The sequence below is a fragment of the Clinocottus analis genome, unplaced genomic scaffold (assembly GCF_023055335.1).
Source record: "Clinocottus analis isolate CAN_PGR_092001 unplaced genomic scaffold, fCliAna1.0.p SCAF_11, whole genome shotgun sequence".
NCBI lineage: Eukaryota > Metazoa > Chordata > Actinopteri > Perciformes > Cottidae > Clinocottus > Clinocottus analis.
Genome location: NW_027175832.1, coordinates 16,095,671 through 16,114,128, shown reverse-complemented (window position 1 = coordinate 16,114,128; position 18,458 = coordinate 16,095,671). Strand labels below are relative to the sequence as shown.

At 40.8% G+C, this 18,458-nt stretch overlaps 1 protein-coding gene across 1 annotated transcript; it reads right to left on the bottom strand.

The window, feature by feature from the left end:
- Positions 1-2,501: 2,501 nt before the first annotated feature.
- Positions 2,502-5,688, bottom strand: neurod6b (neuronal differentiation 6b). The gene is made up of 2 exons (XM_068570963.1): positions 5,436-5,688; positions 2,502-5,057 (listed from the first exon to the last, which is right to left on the bottom strand). The coding sequence occupies exon 2, from the start codon at positions 5,050-5,052 to the stop codon at positions 4,048-4,050; it is 1,005 nt and encodes a 334-aa protein (XP_068427064.1). The 5' UTR covers positions 5,053-5,057; positions 5,436-5,688; the 3' UTR covers positions 2,502-4,047.
- Positions 5,689-18,458: the final 12,770 nt, after the last annotated feature.

Below are 18,458 nucleotides of genomic sequence, written 5' to 3'. Positions count from 1 at the left end.
TCTCACTCGCTCTCTCCACACAGCTTAATGAGCTGCATGAATGTAGGGGTGCGTGTACACGTTTGACCCCGTCCTAAACTGCCGCACGCCGCCCCGTGGACCCTGTGGGTGTGGGCGGGTGGGCCCCCCTCCCTCCTCCCTCCTCCTCACCCTCGGCAGCCTCTCCGTGAGGCCCCAAGAGGGATTTGGATCTCTTCTGACAATCACACACATGCTCATATTCGCATGTGCGCACACACACAGCCTGGTAGAAAAAAAAGCAGACTGACATGGTGAGAATTTCAGTGCATGGGATAAATAAGGCCTGTGATGAAGGATGGGGGACTAAAGAGGTGCTTTTAGGGCCCCCGAGGGACCTCCAGTAACCCGGTCCTCCAGTTTTATGATGATACAGGGAGAGAAGGATGAGTGAGGGAATGAAGACGAGAAAACAAAAGATTTTCTTGATAGAATAAAAATATAAAATGTAATGTTTTTTTTTTCTTCTATGAGTTGAATTTGTGATTGTGTTTGTTTGTTGCAGATTTCTTGTCTTGACTGCAGAAAAAACTATTTACCAACAGCATAATACATGTCTTAATCGACTCCCAACACAGTTGAAATGCTTTGCAATAAAATGCAGGTTCTAGTTTGTGATTTATAAAATGGATTAATTCTTCCCACGAGAAGCCATTTGAGCTTCTTGAGTTATTCCAGATTGTGTTGTTGCTCTTTTAACTTGCTTAAATATTAGCAAAGCTTTGTATCTTATTGTCATGTGTAGATGAAAAAACAAATATGGTGACGTGCTCTCCCTTTAGATCAGCCTTTATGATGGACCTGCATTTCTCTCTAATGATGATGAATGTTAAACTTTCACAGAATTGATTAAATGCTGAAATATGTTCACTTCTCTCAAAAGTTTGAACTATATTATAGAACGATTATATAGGAATATTGTTCTTTACCTTTTCAAAGTGTCAAATGTGTTGTTTATGAGTATTTGTATCCTTTTTTTCTCTCTAGAGTCACCCACAGGCCTTCTCAAACTCAGTTATTGGATGATGACATCATTCTCCATCTTGGTCCCTACAATTCAAGTCAGCAGGTTGTGAAAGTTAGTTGGTTTTTTTTGTCCTTTGGTCGTTTTTGTTTTTTTTGTTGTTGCTGTTAACTTTATATAATTGGATATAGCAACTATCAGAACACCAAGACACAGTTTTAGCTTGTGTTTTATTTTTTATTTTTTTTTATACGCATTGCTTTATATGGACATCGTTTTAATTAATTTAATTAATTTGAGTTGGACTTGGATAAAAGTTCCTGTTGATCAGCCTCTGTCGTGCGTGCGTGCGTGCGTGCGTGCGTGCGTGCGTGTGTGCGTGCGTGTGTGTGTGTGTGTGTGCGTGTGTGTGTGTGTGTGTGTGTGTGTGTGTGCGTGTGCGTGTGTGTGCGTGTGTGCGTGTGTGCGTGTGTGCGTGCGTGTGTGTGTGTGTGTGTGTGTGTGTGTGTGTGTGTGTGGGGCCGCGCTGAACTGTTTTTCCACGCTTTTCAGCCTGGATCAAAGATGATGGATTGAGTTGTTTTCAGGTTTTGAATGATGACGACACATGAAGGGGGTAAACAATATTTGTTTTAAAGTGAAAGTGAAACACAATCCAAGCAACGAAAGAATAAGTTCATCCAGCCGGTGATTATCAACATTGATGTAAACACATATTAATTACTTTTCCTCATAATTTAACTAGCATCGGTTTGATCTGTCTTTCGCTGATTTTATGGATTCACTTTTATTCGGTTAGTAAACCCGCGAGTAAACTAATGAATGAAAGGTGCGGAGAGACACACATTTTCATCCGGATGTAGAATCATGTCTTTATTATTCTTGGCATATTTAAGATAACGAGCAGCAAAGTCAACTGGATTAAAAAAAACTTTTCTTTTCGTCTATTTAGAGAGTGGGACCTTCACCAGAAGGTGATGCATCTTCAGGGAATACCAGTCGTCTCCCCTGACTGGGAGGACTGGGATCTCTGGCTGCTGTCCAATACCTCGTGGGTATATTTGTCACATCAGCCATCTGAGCCGATCGACTGAAATTAAATCAAATGATATCGACAAGCCTTTTCCACATACATCATTTCAAAACTCCGTTTAACGTTTTTTAAAGATATCTTTATAAATGTAACTGTTTAAATCACTTTAAGTGACGCTGAAACCTTTGTTTCGTTCGAGAAAATAATTTAGAAAATATATTTTCTCTAGTTTAAAACTCGCTAGATAAGAGTCTTCGCATCGTATGCTGCTCTTATACAAAAGGCCTTATTTATGCAACCTTGTAGCTTACGCAAGATTATTAACATGCTACAAATTAAACGAATAATAATAAGTAAATACAATTACGCCCAGGGCGCTTTTATGTTGATTCATTAATCTAACTTTTTTATTTTTTTTAATCGCCGTCTACTGTCGATCATTTTTCACAGAGAGCCGAGAAGCTGAACCATAAGTCTCTGACAGCCTCTTACTTTTATTGCGACAAACACATCACAAAACATTAACACATTACTTCACGAATATTTCGATCCATAACGAGTTTTCAGGAATGTGCGTGGACGTGTATAAGCGTGTGTGTGTGTGTGTGTGTGTGTGTGTGTGTGAGAGAGAGAGAGAGAGAGAGAGAGAGAGAGAGAGAGAGAGAGAGAGAGAGAGAGAGAGAGAGAGAGAGAGAGAGAGAAACTACAAAGAATACCATCCAAAAATCATTCATCATTCGGTTAAAGTTACAAAATCAACAGAATTTATGAGTACAATCACCAACATTGTGCAGAAATACATGAAATGCTCTTCAGCAGGAACGAGAAAGTGTAAAAAGTTCACATCAAACTATCCAAAACTGTCATTTCGTTGCATATTGATGGTCATCGTCTCTTTTTTAAGGCATGTTGTTCGGATTGTTCACCTCACACAAAATGATTTCCCTTCCAGCGGCAGTGAAATACACAACAATGCAACAAACCAATTTTAAATGTATGGAAATTCACATAAAACGGTAACATTTTTTTTGAATTTTTACATCATTTAATAATATATTATCCACGTTCAAATTGACGGACTTATAATAAATAAGCTTAAATAAATAAATACAATAATTTACATTCACCTCGTTACCACACTATTTACTCCAAATACAAATGCGTTTAGTATTTTTTTTACCACAACTTTCTGTATTTATAGGGCCAATCTAGATGACATCATCATCATCATCATCATCAGGTCTCCTAAACTCGTGCACGTCTCCAAACTGGCTTTTTAAAAATAATTAATTTCGTGTAATTGTGATTATTTGAATTAGATATTAGATTATGAGAAACGCCTTGTGAGTGGAAATAGACATATTTCATTTTTATAAGCAAAGATTGCATTTGGCTGCCTTGCATAGCTCAATTGACCTTTATTGCTAACAGACTGAATATCTGGACTCCAATCATGTCTCAGCAAACTTCCCTGATGAGGCGAAACGTCTTTAGATTATTCTTCCCCGGCAGCTGATTTTATTTCTCCACGAAAATCATTTCACTGACTGCATGTGATCCCGATTAAATAAGCAGAAAATCTAATTTATTAGTCACTGTTTCACTTTTAAATAACCCAAGTCATGACCGTCATCTGCAGCGCAAACAAATACACTGTAACTGTAAACAATGTGTTCAAAACCTGCTTATTTAAGGACTCTTCATATGTGGTTTTCCACTAGAAACAAGTATGTAGTGAACCATTTAATCTTAGTTTCCTTTAAATTACCCGGATTGAAATCACTGCATTTGTTTCACAAAACAAGGGCGTTCTTGAGTCTTCTTCTTCTTTTGCCTCGACAGATTTGAGAACAAGTGATATCATCATATCTAATTGGTAGACTTAAAACATGTTTCAAATCAAATCCAGACTACATTCAACACAAAAATGACGAGTCAATCAGCGTGTCTGGAGTCCATTTCGTTCCACCCTGGACATCTGCGGGGGGAAATTGCATCGCTTCTAAAACTTGAACTTTGTCCAGTTGATTGATTAATTGTGGAAAGAGCCATTAACTTCCCCTTGTGCTTGGAAGGACTGGCTGCGGACGTGCAGATCGTAAGGGAAACGGCCCTCTGGGGAGACTCGGTACATGGAGTTGTGCGCAAGAGCCGCGCGCCCTGGCGCACTGCAGTAGCGCATGCCATAGTGGCTGCTTTTGCCGTAGTCTGGCGGATCCTCGTGTTTCAGGGAGAAAATCCCGTTAAAGTTCATCGGGGGGCTCAGCTGGCCGTCGAAATGCGGACTCCCGCCCTCTGGGGACGGGTTCTCGTAGTAGGGCTCGTACGCGCCGTTGTAGCTGTAGTGTCTGAACGGCTTGGCGCTGCTGTCCAAGCTGCTGGCGCTGTGGCCGGGGGGCGTGTTCACGTCTGAGCCGGGGTACGAGTACATGGCATCGTAGGGCGACCTGCCAGAGAACATGACCTCCCCGTTGTGGTCTGTGAGGAAATTCCTCGCGTTCAGCTGCAAACAACCGGCCACCAAGTTGGTGGTGGGCTGAGATAATCCTTTGCACAAAGTCTGGACGAAGGCGAGGAGGTCCGGTCTCTTCCCCGCGCTCAGAGTCTCTGACAGAGCCCAGATGTAATTTTTAGCCAGTCTAAGGGTCTCAATCTTGGAGAGTTTTTGAGTTTTTGAGTAGCACGGCACAACTTTGCGCAGGCTCTCCAGCGCGTCGTTCAAGCCGTGCATCCGGCTGCGCTCTCGGGAGTTGGCTTCGTGGCGCCGTATTTTGGACCTGTCCGTCTCCGGCTTCCCGGACCTCTTTTTTCGCGGGCCCCGTTTTTTAGGAAGCATGTCGTCATCCTGCTCGCCATCCCTTTCGTCCTCCTCTCGGTCGGAGATGTCGTCCTCGGCATCCCTCATGTCTGAGTGGGAGCTGTCCGCCGCGTGGTTCCGCTCCTTCTCCAGACTCTCAGGTGCGCCTTCGCGGGGATAATTGGCACCAAACCGCGGCTCACACATCAAATGAGGTTCCTCGAATGGCAGCGTCAACATATTTCCTGTCAAATCAAAGCCAGCACATAAACCATGAAGACAGAGAACTACAGCGGCGTCTTTTGAAGGTTGTCAGTTAATTACCTTGTGAACGGGTCCTCCCAAGAGGAAGAGGGGCAAATTGGCAAGCAAGGCCAATGTCACAGCTTGCTACCTTTTTTTAAAGACACTCATCTTCATTGTGTTTGGACTCAGGTATAAAACAGCCACCCTGCTTTCAGCCTCATCACGCTCTTTGGTGATGATACGTGATACAAGCATATTGTTTTTTTCTTCTCCAAAGCATCGCATATAACACACAATTCAACCAATCAACATAAACTATTCAAGTCAACACATTTATAAGTGATATAGCTTGATAACACAGATGATACTCTACTAACCTCAGGTCAGCGTGCACCTTGCATGTTCCCAAATATCTCCTCTGAATCTGTGATGCAGCTTCTTCTGTTGGAAACCACAAATTAAAGGAAAAAGCTGAAACCCGCGCACTCTCCTTCCTCTGACTTGCTGTGTTGTGCTGTTCTTCTTCTCTCACCCTCTCTCTTACTCTCTCTCTCTCTCTCTCTCTCTCTCTCTCTCTCTCTCTCTCTCTCTCTCTCTCTCTCTCTCTCTCTCTCTCTCCCTCTCCCTCTCTTCCCCTTCCCTCGCTCTTTGAGGAATGACACTCATGCCAACAGCGGGTACCCATGCCATCTGCCGCTGACGTCTTGTGGCAGCCGAGACCACGTGCTCAGTGTCCCACGGGACCTCCATTCCGTACCGATCATCTGGCAGCTCCGGTAATGGGCACCGGGAGGCCCGCGTTTACCGTCAAAAACACAAACCGGAGAGGGATAACAACTAATATCTGCATTTCCCCGTGTTAGAAAGATGAATTAATGTCGTTTTGTCTGGAAAAAAAAACGAGGGATGTGCGATGTTGCAGTCACCTCAACAGGTGAGATAGATGGATGGATGGATGGATGGATGGATAGATAGATAGATAGATAGATAGATAGATAGATAGATAGATAGATAGATAGATAGATAGATAGATAGATAGATAGATAGATAGATAGATAGATAGATGTATTTTGGTCCTAAGTTGTATTTGTTCACAAACAAATCTAGTCATTTAAAAGATGTAAAATCCTGCAAATGTTTAGTAAAAAGACCTGGCCTAAACCTTGAAAGAAGAGTATTAAATTGCATCAAATAAAATAAATTATGAATGTGTTTCTGACCGGAGGTGCTATAAGGAAAAACCTGTCGTGATGAAACATATTTAAATGACATACAGTAAAATGTTCTTTTTGGGATCCTCTTGCATAAACATGATTTTGGACCAGTTTCCTTCTGTGGGGTCTCCAACCACATCTATAAAACAAGGACGGACTTGTCGTACTTTATATGCAACACCAACGAGTCCCAAATCCCAAATATGTAACAGTTTATTCATAAGAGGTCCAACAGGAAGTTTGACCTCTCGGGGCTTTAACTGACCCGCACACAAGTAAAGTCCATATTGTACACGAACATTCTGCTCATTTCTCTGTGCACTGATGACTTTTATTTGCAAACAAAATGATTGGATGCATTTGTTCTTTTGCAGCAGCATTGCCCATAGTTTGTCATCATCAGCCCAGTTTGTGGCAAAGGGAGGGGTCTACACTTCAATGCTTTTCTACATATTAGACCATATTATCCTCATTTCAGCAAATGTATATAAACATCATTTGCATAAGTTTAAATGACAAAGCCCTGCAGCTGTCTTAGTAATGTTTATCTAACCCTTATAGTCCAAAACATTGTCTCATCATGAAGCTGGGATATTGTGTAAGTGCTTTGTAAGGCACAGACAACTGATGATGCCGTAGCAATACATGCTTAAATCAGAAAATACTTCTTTGTGACGTTCTGGAGGCAGAAACAAACGACATATTTGTGTAGTTTTAGAGTTTTAGATTTTTAGATGTAAATAGTTCAAAAGAACAACATTGTTAAGAGGAGGAGGGGGGGGGGGGGGTGTATAACATTTATTTTTATTTATATATTCATCTACTAACTATTTTCTCAATGAATGGTTTGATGTGAAACGTAAATATAATGATGGAAAATGCTCGCCTCAGTCCTCGATGATCATCACAAAATGTTTTGTCTTGTACAACCGACAGTAAGAAACCTTAAACATATTTAGTTTGAAAGGGAAAAAAAAACAACAGATTTTTTTGCTTCCCAAAATAATAATCAAAAACACTTGATAGACAATTTCTGATCGATCGTCTAATCAACTAATCGCTGCAGCTCTCGACAAACAAATTCCAGCAGGCTGGTCTCGTGCACAGGATGGTGTGATACCAGGGGGGCGTGCACGGTGTTGGTACCTCAGGACCGTAGACATTAAGTACACCCCGTGGAAAAGGCCCAGTGGCACACTGCCAAATCCACACTGGGGCACAGCTGGCACTCGATATGGGTATATGCACTCCTCAGTTATGTGTAACACACTCACACACACACACACACAAACACATACAAGCGCACACACAAGTGTATGCCTGTGAATGACCTTGTTGCAAGGAGAATCAATTAGAGCGACTTATCAGTCTCTGTGTACTGGACATTATAAGACAGCAACCAGCAGAACGGGGCCGGCAGCAGAGTGCGGCAGCGTTGGCGACACCCTGCTGTGAGTTCAGAGCCCGAAGGACCACGCCAAGGTATAGCGGGTGACAACAAAAGCATGTACACACACACTGGTTACTGTGCATTCACTCAACCCAAATGTGTGCGAGACAGAGCACCAAACATGTGTTCAGACAGCTATACAGGCAAGTGTGTGTGTGTGTGTGTGTGTGTGTGTGTGTGTGTGTGTGTGTGTGATCGTGCATGTGGAAAAACACCTACTGTACACAAGCACACCCGAAGAAAAACTAAAAAAAAATCATCCCTTTATAACGGCCTTCCCCCCCAAAATGCCTCAGCTGGTCTGCTGATCGTTTTGGTCCAGCACACGCACACACACGCACACACACACACATGCACACATACACACACACACACACACACACACACACGAGCATCTGATGAGTCAAACTCCCCATCTCAGACTAATCAGTTGACTGCACTAATTGCAAATGCAAATATGCAAATTTATATTAATTAATTACTCCACTAATTAGTTCTCTTGTCTTTTCAGGTAATAAATCATGGTGTGGTTGAGAGGGAAAGAGAGAGACATGGCAGTGATCTTTTGTCTCGTAGAAATCCTTGTTTCAGGTCTGAATCGGATCCTGTGATATTTTTAGGACGGTTTTCATTAAAAACTGTCGTCCACTGAGACTCCTTAACTTTTTTTTTCCTCCTCCGTTTTCTCACAACAATCCTAACCTAGTTAATTATTTCAATTGATGATGTACGTGTCATACTTCAAGGTTGGAAGCATTGTAATTTGAGAGGTAAAGCAAATAGCAGAGGTTGGTAAATCAGTGTATCTCGTTGACAGTTCTTGCCTGTCAGCTCTTTTAATTATCACATTATCAGCTTTTATAGGCACGGTGCGTGGTGCAGAGCTGCAAATGAAGGCGCTGCTGATCGCACGCTGGGTCGCAAGCGTTTTTCAATTGATGTCAGCAGTTAAAGGGAGTTTGTGCCGGGAAGATGAGTGCGAGCCGGTGAAGTGGTTGAGGACGTAATGGTGTGGTGATACAACGTAAATTCGACCCAAATCTAATTGCCTGCATTACTATTTATAGATCATTTCCTTAGTGAAACCCTGTGAGGCAGAAGAACGCTCGAAAATGAGCCCCAAAGGCAAAGCATGTATTTTTTTTTCAAAATCCCGACACTGACTCTATAATGAGCCTTTTATTGTTAATTTTCAGTTGCTCAACGACCTAACAACTCTCACTATTTATTTGGCATTGAGGTGCATGTACAAATTACTTTAGCTAAATAAGGAAGTGCTTAAATACAAGTGTGTCAATTACTTGTTGATAGCTAATAAACACGATGAATCCCTCGGTTGCTGCTGTGAAGTCATTTCAGATTCACTGTAAATCTAATGTTGACCTGATGTTTTATTCTCTTTGTTTGTTTTAGGATACCCTCAAATCACCTCAAGCGTATCTAGTCTTTTTTTTTTTCAAGAGGGATCTGATGAAGAAGACACAAAAAAATGTTGTTACAACAAGAAGGCAGACAATGATACAATGATACCAGCCCTCTCTCCTTGAAATATCGTTTGATTTCTTTTGACAAACCATGAGTGCTGCCTTGATTGTGTTCCAGTGTGTAAGTTGTAGTTGTCAGGGTCTTAGTCAAGACCAATATAATGGAGTCCAAGACAATTTGAAGTGAAGGTTCAGTCGAGTCCGACTCAAAACACAGCCCCGAGTAAATGGACCCCTGTAGGCAATAATGTCTTTCTAATGTTAATGTAGTGATTAAGGAGTTAGGATGTGCGGAACTAATATCTATAAACAACATTGCTCTATCTTAAAATGAGTCATTGCATAGAATTTAGATCTGAGAACCATTACAAGTTTGGACAGATCCATTGAGGAAGAGGTGGAGTTGTTTTTTTCCCCCAGCTCTGTGTTGTATGAATCAGACAACGTTTTGTACAACTGATCCCGAATCAGTAGCCAAAAACAACTTGACCCGTCTGTCTAAAGCCGAGACCAAGACAACGCTTGCTTTCACAGTCAGAATGATCACAAACACACAGCATCAAAAAGCAGAAACAATATCCAATCAACATGCACATACGGGTATTTGATTTGTAAACACTTGACTCAATTGGACTTTAATGAAGTTTGATCATTTGAAGTACTACATTGTTTCACAAGTAACTTAGAGAACCTTACATGTGTACATCCCATTAGCTTAGAGTATATCTGTACACAGTTGTGAGCATGTGATCGCCTGCTCCACAATGAGCAACAAATCAGTGTTCGGGAGGAAGACATTTTTAGGGCATGTTCAGAGAAAATGAATGAGTAGTACAAATGATGACATTGTTTGGTCTGAATCAGCCAGTGTAATTAAGAAGAAATGGAAATGAAGTCGGCATTACATCACAGTCATTTGGCAGACGATTTTGTCCAAAGCAACTTGCAATTAGTGCATTCACACTCAAAACAAACAAGACCGCAATGTCATCGAGAATTGGGATTGGAAGTTCAGGCCGATGGCCGCAGAGTCGCAATTTAAATCCGACCCGGGTTCACAAAATGGAAAACAAGTTGGTCAACACTCTTGGTGAACAAGCTTCGTCTTGGTTTCATACGTTCAACAACCCACAACCCCCCACCAGCAGGGTGGCGGTGCAGAGGAGGGCTGAGGATAGTGGGACTGATTACCAGAGGCCAGGTCCTGGACTGGTGTCCTCCAGCTGTGCTGTTCTACCCAATTAGAAACTCCATATGCTGCCCCACTCAGCTGCTGAGTGGCCACACCTCCCACCCACACAGGTGGGCGCATTGTGTGTTTCTGTGTGTGTTTGCCTTTGTTGTCTATACAAACCACACAAACGCTCCAGTGTGAAGGCAAAAACAAAGTTTCCCCGGCGCCCATTTGTTTTTGGATCCAATATTTCATAGCGTACAATAATGTAATGACCTCACAGAGCTCATTGCATTTTTGTGTGATGGTCCTCAATACTTTCTGAATACCAACGCTTTTCTTTACACCCAAGCAAAGTTACTCTGATTGTCACTGCTCCTTTGATAAGAAACACACACAGGTATTTAGGTGGGTGGCATAGAAGTGCTAATAGTATTAAAATATGGGGATATGAATAATGGATATGTTTTTGAAGATGTATAATGTAAAGATGTTAGTCCCGTTTTTAGACAGAGATGGGACGCAGACGTGGAATGTTGCTGCAGGCTCCCGTTTCTTTTTCAAAGCTCAATCTGTTCACACACGTTCAAAGTGGCTGTTACAATCTGTTGTGGTAGCGACACTTCCATACCCAGAAAGTGATGAGATAAATAAAATGTGTCAGACATCATATTTAAGTAAAAGTCACATCTTTAGTTTTATATAAGTATTGTATATATAATGTATGGTACACTCAGAGGAGGTGTTTGACCTCCAGCAACTGTCATTATGTGATTAAACATCAACACATTATTCATATTCTCTGAGATGAGGGACATTGTTGCACATACTCATTAGTATAAAATTAAGTTTTAAAAGGGTTTTTGCAATGCATGTGATTTCACTGACTTGCCAACTTTTGCCAGCATTTTTTTTTATAGCAGCTCTGCTTTTTTTTTCCAAGCTTGAAGCCAAGAAGATTGACGGGTTCGTAATGTCGTTTTCTCACCTAATCGACACTCCATGTGTTAATATGACGTCTTTCTCCCTCTTCCCCCATCAACTGTCCTCAACTCCCCGTCAACTGACAGCGTTTAAAACCACTTGAAAGCAGAAAAAAACACAAAGCGGTGCACAGAACGAACGTTTTTAGTGTGGAGTGCAAATTCAGTTGAAATGTATTTTTTTCCCAGAAGTTTTTTGCTGATTGTTGAGTTACATGGTGCAGGAATAGAGTGAAACAATCAATTATATATGACATTGTTTGGAATGCGCTTTCCCTTTTACAGGCTATGATATGTAGAAGTGATTCATACGTCATAGAAGTGACTCTCACCGCTCTTCAATAAATATGACGCTACTGCCAGGAGACGTTCGCTAGCTTAATACAGTATTCAGAGGGAAACAGGTAGATTGGTTCATCTCGCGGCCCCTCTAAAACTTACCAATTAACATGTTGTGCATTGCATTTTTCAAATTGTCTAACTTTTCTGTAATGTTAAACTTGCAATATACATGTTTATAAAGCTATACGTTAAGGGGAAGAAGTAGTTGAGTCCTACATGATGTGTCTGATGCTGCACAACATTCTGCACACCTGCAAATCTACACACATTGTGTTTTTTGTTTCAATCCTGGTCTCGCTCCCAACTTGTTTTATTGATACCCTCGACATCTGATATCGACTCACGTAAACACTAAACACACCCACGGCATTATTGGATGGTCGGAGTATCAGACGTACAGAACGAGATAGTCCACATAGGCGGGTGGAAGGTGACGCCATGGGTCAAACAAACACTGGACTTCCTTTGTCACGTGACTCGTTAGGGTTGTTAATCTTGTGACCCATGTGAATTGCTAGTCACGTGACTCGTTAGTCACTGGATAGTCACGAAAGTTGTCAGAAGGTCAAATTAACATCAGCAGCCATTCCTTTAAAGATGGAAGTTTATTTAAAAAAATAAAATAAAATAATGTACCTTCAGTTCTTCATTCAGTTCAAGTACAACACTGGAGGAGTTTTTCAGAAATATTATTCTAACGCTAATGCTAATTCTTTGGTGAGTCTGTATTCTGATTAAAGAGGAATAGTTAAACAATTTGACAAACATGCTTATTTACCTTTGTCCTGAGACTTAGACGAGAAGATGGATACCACTCTAATGTTTGGAGCCGGAGCCTGAAGGTGTTTAGCTTAGCTTAACTTAGCTTAGCTTAGCATAGAAACTGGAAGCAGGGGAGAACTACAGCAAATCAGAAATTGTAAAAGTCACATTTAGACTGTAAACAGCCCTCCACCGAAATGAAAGAAGTCATCATTTATAACGCGTAAATTCACCTCTGGCTGTTCAGAACAACTCCACCTACTTCTCCACTCTATTACACTCCATTGTAATGTTGCTGGAAATATCTCAACATGACACCACGCCATCTGTGTTTAAGCAGTTTTAGCAAGAAGGAGCAACACGGTGTTGCGGTGTTAAATTGGTTTGAGTTTGATTCCAAGAGAAAGTGCTGCATGATGAAGGACAGCTCAATATACACTAATACAAATATTATCAATGATAACTTCTACAAATATTTTTAAGACTTCATTTGAATGTTGTTATTAGCTCTTCGGCATCCAAAGAGTGGAGTTTTTCTTTTGATTTCTTGTCATTATGGTTAACTTAAGGTATTCAGATACTTTGATTTGGCAAACAGTATACACATGTAAACATATTTCATCACAAGTTAAAGTGCTGTAAATTCAAATTTTTACTGAAGTAAAAGCACAGAGGTTTTATCAGCTAAATGTATTTGTCTTGGCGCTTCTGCTTAAAGTCGAACTGCATCGATTTTACACATCAGAGTCTGCTTCCAGATTCCTTTTGCAAATGTGGAAAACGTTGAATAAAGTTGTGGCTTTTGAGTAAGAGCTTAAACAATCTAGTTTGCACAAGTGAAAGTTAATGAGGTAATGCTTTTCTTGTTCTCCATGAACTCATCCCAATTTTGCAGATGAAGTATTTCTGATTTTATTGTCGATCATGCATCACTGCTGTGGAAAGCGATTCCCACTTTGACAGCAGACCTTTGTCTACAGACATCAGGGAGCTCAATGCCCTCTGCAACTTGCATCATCTGCTCTGTGTCACAATGCTGGAGCCCTGATGAGGGCCTGCCCTGCCCCTTGTGCCCACCTGAGGGGGGGGGTTACAGTTGGCAACCACGGCTCCTCACCTGTCAGGCTTCCAGAGAGGAACCACTTGGCTGCCAGCAGAAATAGCTTCTTCCTATTTGGGGGTCTGCCCCCAGTCAAGATGAGGGAAGCTTGGCTCTTTAAGAGTTGGGCCAATTCCCAGACACACTAGCAGCTCGTGCCACAGGGCCCTTTGATTCTGGGCTCTCGATCAGTCACTCTAAATAGAGCTCTGTGCTCTTTCCAGTGGATAGACGGGATTTCATTTTTATTAAACAGCTTGATATGCAATGTCTACTTTACATGCTGCGCGATGTGGCCGCGTGCAGTTAAGTAGCAAGAACATGCTGTCCGTTCTTGTTAGGTTAAGGGATGGATTCCCAAAAGGCAGTCGTACTGTAGCCTTGCTGTGACAGCATCAGATTTTATTTACAGTATATATTTGCTATTTAGATTTGGCAGCTTTTTTATATATTCATTCATTTTTCAGGCAAAATTGCCAGATCGTTTCTAGCATCAACAAATGTGAAGCTTTGCTGCTTTTATTTGTCCTTTATGCCAGTGAAATTAATATATTCAGTTTGAACTCTTTCTTCTTCTTCTTTTTTCACTATTAACATTTTATAGGACAAACGTGTTGATTAATCGAGGAAGGATTATTCAATCAGTAAAGAAAGTAGCCTAAGCTTTAGTTACACACCTACTTTTTCAACTTGTATGCCTCCATCTGTCTGAGTGTGCATAGGAGAATAATAACCAATATACACCAATAAAAAACAATCTTTAGGTGCCTCCTCATTTGCATGTGTGCATATATTTTAATACGTAATGTGCAGTTGAGCACATCCTCCCGACAGGTGTGACAGTTTTCCTTTTGATGAAGGAAAAGCAAACTTATTAGCAGGTCCAGGTACATCAGAGCAACAGTATCCGCCAGTGGCCATGTGATTAAATCACACAGAGCGAGTCTCAGGGAGCCGGGTAATGAAGGAACAGGCTGGCGGATGCCTTCACACCCCTCCCTCCTCCTCCTCTTCCTCCTGCTCTTTCTCCACCATGTCATACTGGAGCTCAGCCCGAGCCCGGGACAGGAGGTGGGGTGGAGCACAAATACCAACACTCACATAAATGCATCGACAAACTACATTTGCATGTACGGGAGCTTTTTAGTTCCGTGTTGACATATAAAGTCATGGACGTGAATCCAAAAGAAGAAACATACGCACACATAAAGAAAGAAAGTTAGTTTATAGATCTGTAAATTATGTTTAATGTAAAAAAAGAAGAAGAAATCATGGAACAACGACAACAGGACGCACAATTGTGTTCATCCGACAACACTCGACGGAGTTTGTACCAGAAAAAGAAAATCATTTGCACATTTTTACTTCCAAGCAGATTGACTATTTAAAAGAATAATGACCAAAAACAAAAGCTCCGTAAATCAACAGCGAGCCAAAACAAAAGAAAAAAAAAACCACACAATAACACAAATCTTTCTTTGCAGCTTTGCCATATCTCTCAATCGTGCCAAAAATAAGCATTAAATGCTCTTTAAAATACGGTTGATGGCTTTTGGTTACAGGCAGTCCCCATTTTCATGCCTGGCAATGGTCTTTTATGGCGAGGGACCTAATACAAGATTTCTGTTCTAGTGCAAACACAGTGGCCATGGGCACCAAGGAACAGCTGCCGTATAATTGAATTAACATTCGCCTTCTGCTCCGGCACTCAGCGCTGTGCTGAGAACTCATACACATCCCTCCACAAGCTCCATCAACCTGCCCATGAATATGCATGCCGCTTGTGATAAATATGCGTTCTGTGTATAATGTTTGTGGAGCTGCCTACATGGCGGATAAAGAGCTATATACTGACTATCTTGGGAGTGTGACACGGTATACATCAAGTCCGTTGATCATTGTTAGTGCTGCGGGCCTTCTGAGGCTGAGGGACTGGGTGAGCTTCACTGTGATTTGAAGTCTAACAGAGACATCTAGTGGATTATTCACTGTGAGGGTACTGATGTGTTCCTTTGCTGTCGACATCACTCTGCAGCACACAACTGCTAATTCATTATGTATAGTATAGTCACCGCGACAGGTGCAACAAGCATTCTCAAGCTACATACATTAAATATTCACTTTCATATAGAAACAACAGCAGAATAAATCATGGAGACAGACAACATATGTATAGTCAAACAATATATAAATATAAAACAAAGAAAAAAAAACACATTCACCCCGCCACAAAAAGAAGTTGTGGCAAAACGTGTATTCACACATGCACAACGCTATAGGGAGCTTAGCATCATTGACCTTGTCCGATGGAGAAAGTTACATTCAGAGTAAGTTTGTTGTCTACTCACCAGTCCAAGCGACTTTGTGGGAATCCAAGTTCAGCTTCTCACCATTCTTAAAGCAAAATACAAGCAGTCCACTGAGCCTCTCTGTAACAGTACAACTAGTCCACTGAGCCTCTGAATTAGCCATTCACCTGTACATCATGGGTGTGTTTGATTTGGGTCACTTGAGTGGTGCATTAATTGATTGATGCAACATGTATGGCGAGGTGAAATAACGCTAACTTCAACCCATAATTGTTGTACTGTTCCCAATGTCTTGAATAGTAACGACTGGGAAAAGCAACACATGCAATTCCTCCAATGAGAAATAAACTAGATTTATTTGTCTCTTGTTTATTGGTTTGAATTGAACCTGAATAATCAATGGCAAGATAGATGTTGCTTGCTAGCATCAGAGATTTTATTATGGCTGCCAGATCAATTGCCCCCCGAGCCACATGGCTAAATGAAATCGTCTTGTTTGTCTGTTGATATATACTTCTGTTGTCATATTTCACCAAATTTAACTTCCATTTTAAAAGGGTGCATTGAATTGCTATTATTTATAAAGCGTTATACATTTACCCCAACCGCTGTTACAATCTCTACATTATGACTACAACAGTTTATTATTGTCCAAATTAGAGTTAAAAATATCAATCGTGTTATTAATTAGTGTACATATATATTAACGTTGTGGCAATTTCTAGATTCTATGATGCATCAGGGTGCAGAGTGGACGATTCTGCATCGATGCAGTAGTTTGGTTTCATTTCAGCTCAATGTGAGTGTTTATTTTGTTTTTCTGCCGTTATTTGTCATGCTAGTTGTTCTCTACTCTCTCTTCCCTCCGTCCAAAGCCCCCGGGATGAGTGCCGGGTTTGAAAGCAATCTTGTCAAACTGTTGAATTAGGAATATGGGCCGCATTGATGCGGAAAATTACTGGAAGTTTATGCTCGTAGGTCAAACTTTGCACCACTGAGCAACATTCAGAGGAATGTGCCTACAATTGTTTCATAGTTAACATAAACATACCAAATGTGTCCCAGTTTATTTTCTGTTGCAGTGCATGATAAGATGAAAACTAAATGAAGTAAACGTGTGCCTAAGCTGTTGTCTATTAATGCAGTTTCATTGAAACGGTCAATACGTCCGTGCTCTCCTCCATTTCTCCTCTCCTCTGAACTCTGTGTTTCACTGAGGGCAGAGCTCTGTACACAAACCTACTCTTCTTGTGCGTGGAGAAGAGAGAAGGCATTCAAACTAGCTTCAGTGAACTAACGTTCTGTCGCGGCCATTTTTACTTGCTCTTTTTCAACAATTTGGGTCTAAAATTCAACCACAGACTGTTTACACTGTTCCAAGATGTGATGCAGGAAAGGTCCATCGTAGCCACTCGGATAATTGTGCTGTGCATCGGCTTGCAGGATTATCATTTTACTTTATTTTTGTGGATTATAGAACACATGTAATGCCTTAAAGGAATAGTTGTATTTACATTTTGTTATATTTAAGTTATAGGTTAACTTATCCGGCAGTTTTCAATTCATTATAATTAAACCAGCTAAACACCTCGAAGCATTTACTCTAATAATAACCCAATAATATAATAATAATAATAAATAAAGGAGAGCTTTCACTTTTGGTTGTTCAAGAATATGTTTACGCTACCTTTTAACTTTTACTAAAGCAAGACTTTGAACGCAAGACATTTACGGTTTCTTGTAACAGAGTATTTTTAAAAGAGTGGAATACATTTTGGTAACACCACAAGGGGGACCAGAGTGTGCACTGATGCGTCTGTCCTGGTCGTCAGCGCCAACTTGAAACACCTGGAACTGAGCTGGTCAGGCCCAGGTGTTTCAAGTTAGCACTAACGAGCAGGACAAACACATCAGCAAAGAAATTAGGAGGGGGGCTTAGCCAACAATAGCAGATTTTAAACATTACATTCTATTCATTATATAGCTTCACAAATAAACAATGCATTTATGTCTTTGGGCTAAGCTCCAAAAGTGCTGAATCCTAGGTCTGAGGTGATTAGATGTTAAATCAATTACTTACTGCCTAATATTCTGATAATCGATAATTCCTCCATGTGAGTTGCTCAAGTAACAAATGCCAAATATTCTCTGATTCCAGCTTTTTCTGTTATTATACTTGCTTTTAGACTGTGATGGTCGCTTTTAAAGGATAGTTTTATAAGGGATCTCTTATAAGTCTGATATCTGAATTGGCGTTGTGCCTATATAGCTTTTCTATTGCAATATACCTCAAAATGGGAAAACAGGGCTATAAAGCCATTTTGATGAGATCTCTTTGTGTCTCTCACAATAGGTAAGTTTGAAGAGGATGAACGTTTACAGCAAACAAAAAAAAGCAATACAATTGAATAAAGCTTAAAAAATAATGACGTATCCTTTAACTATTTTCAGACGTTCAATACACAATTGATTGATTTATCAAAACAATTGTACACCTCCCTTGAAGTGTCCCTTTAAATAAGTCATATAATACTGTGGTGGTGTTGTAGAAATGAAGACAAGGCAGACATGATCTGAGCCCTT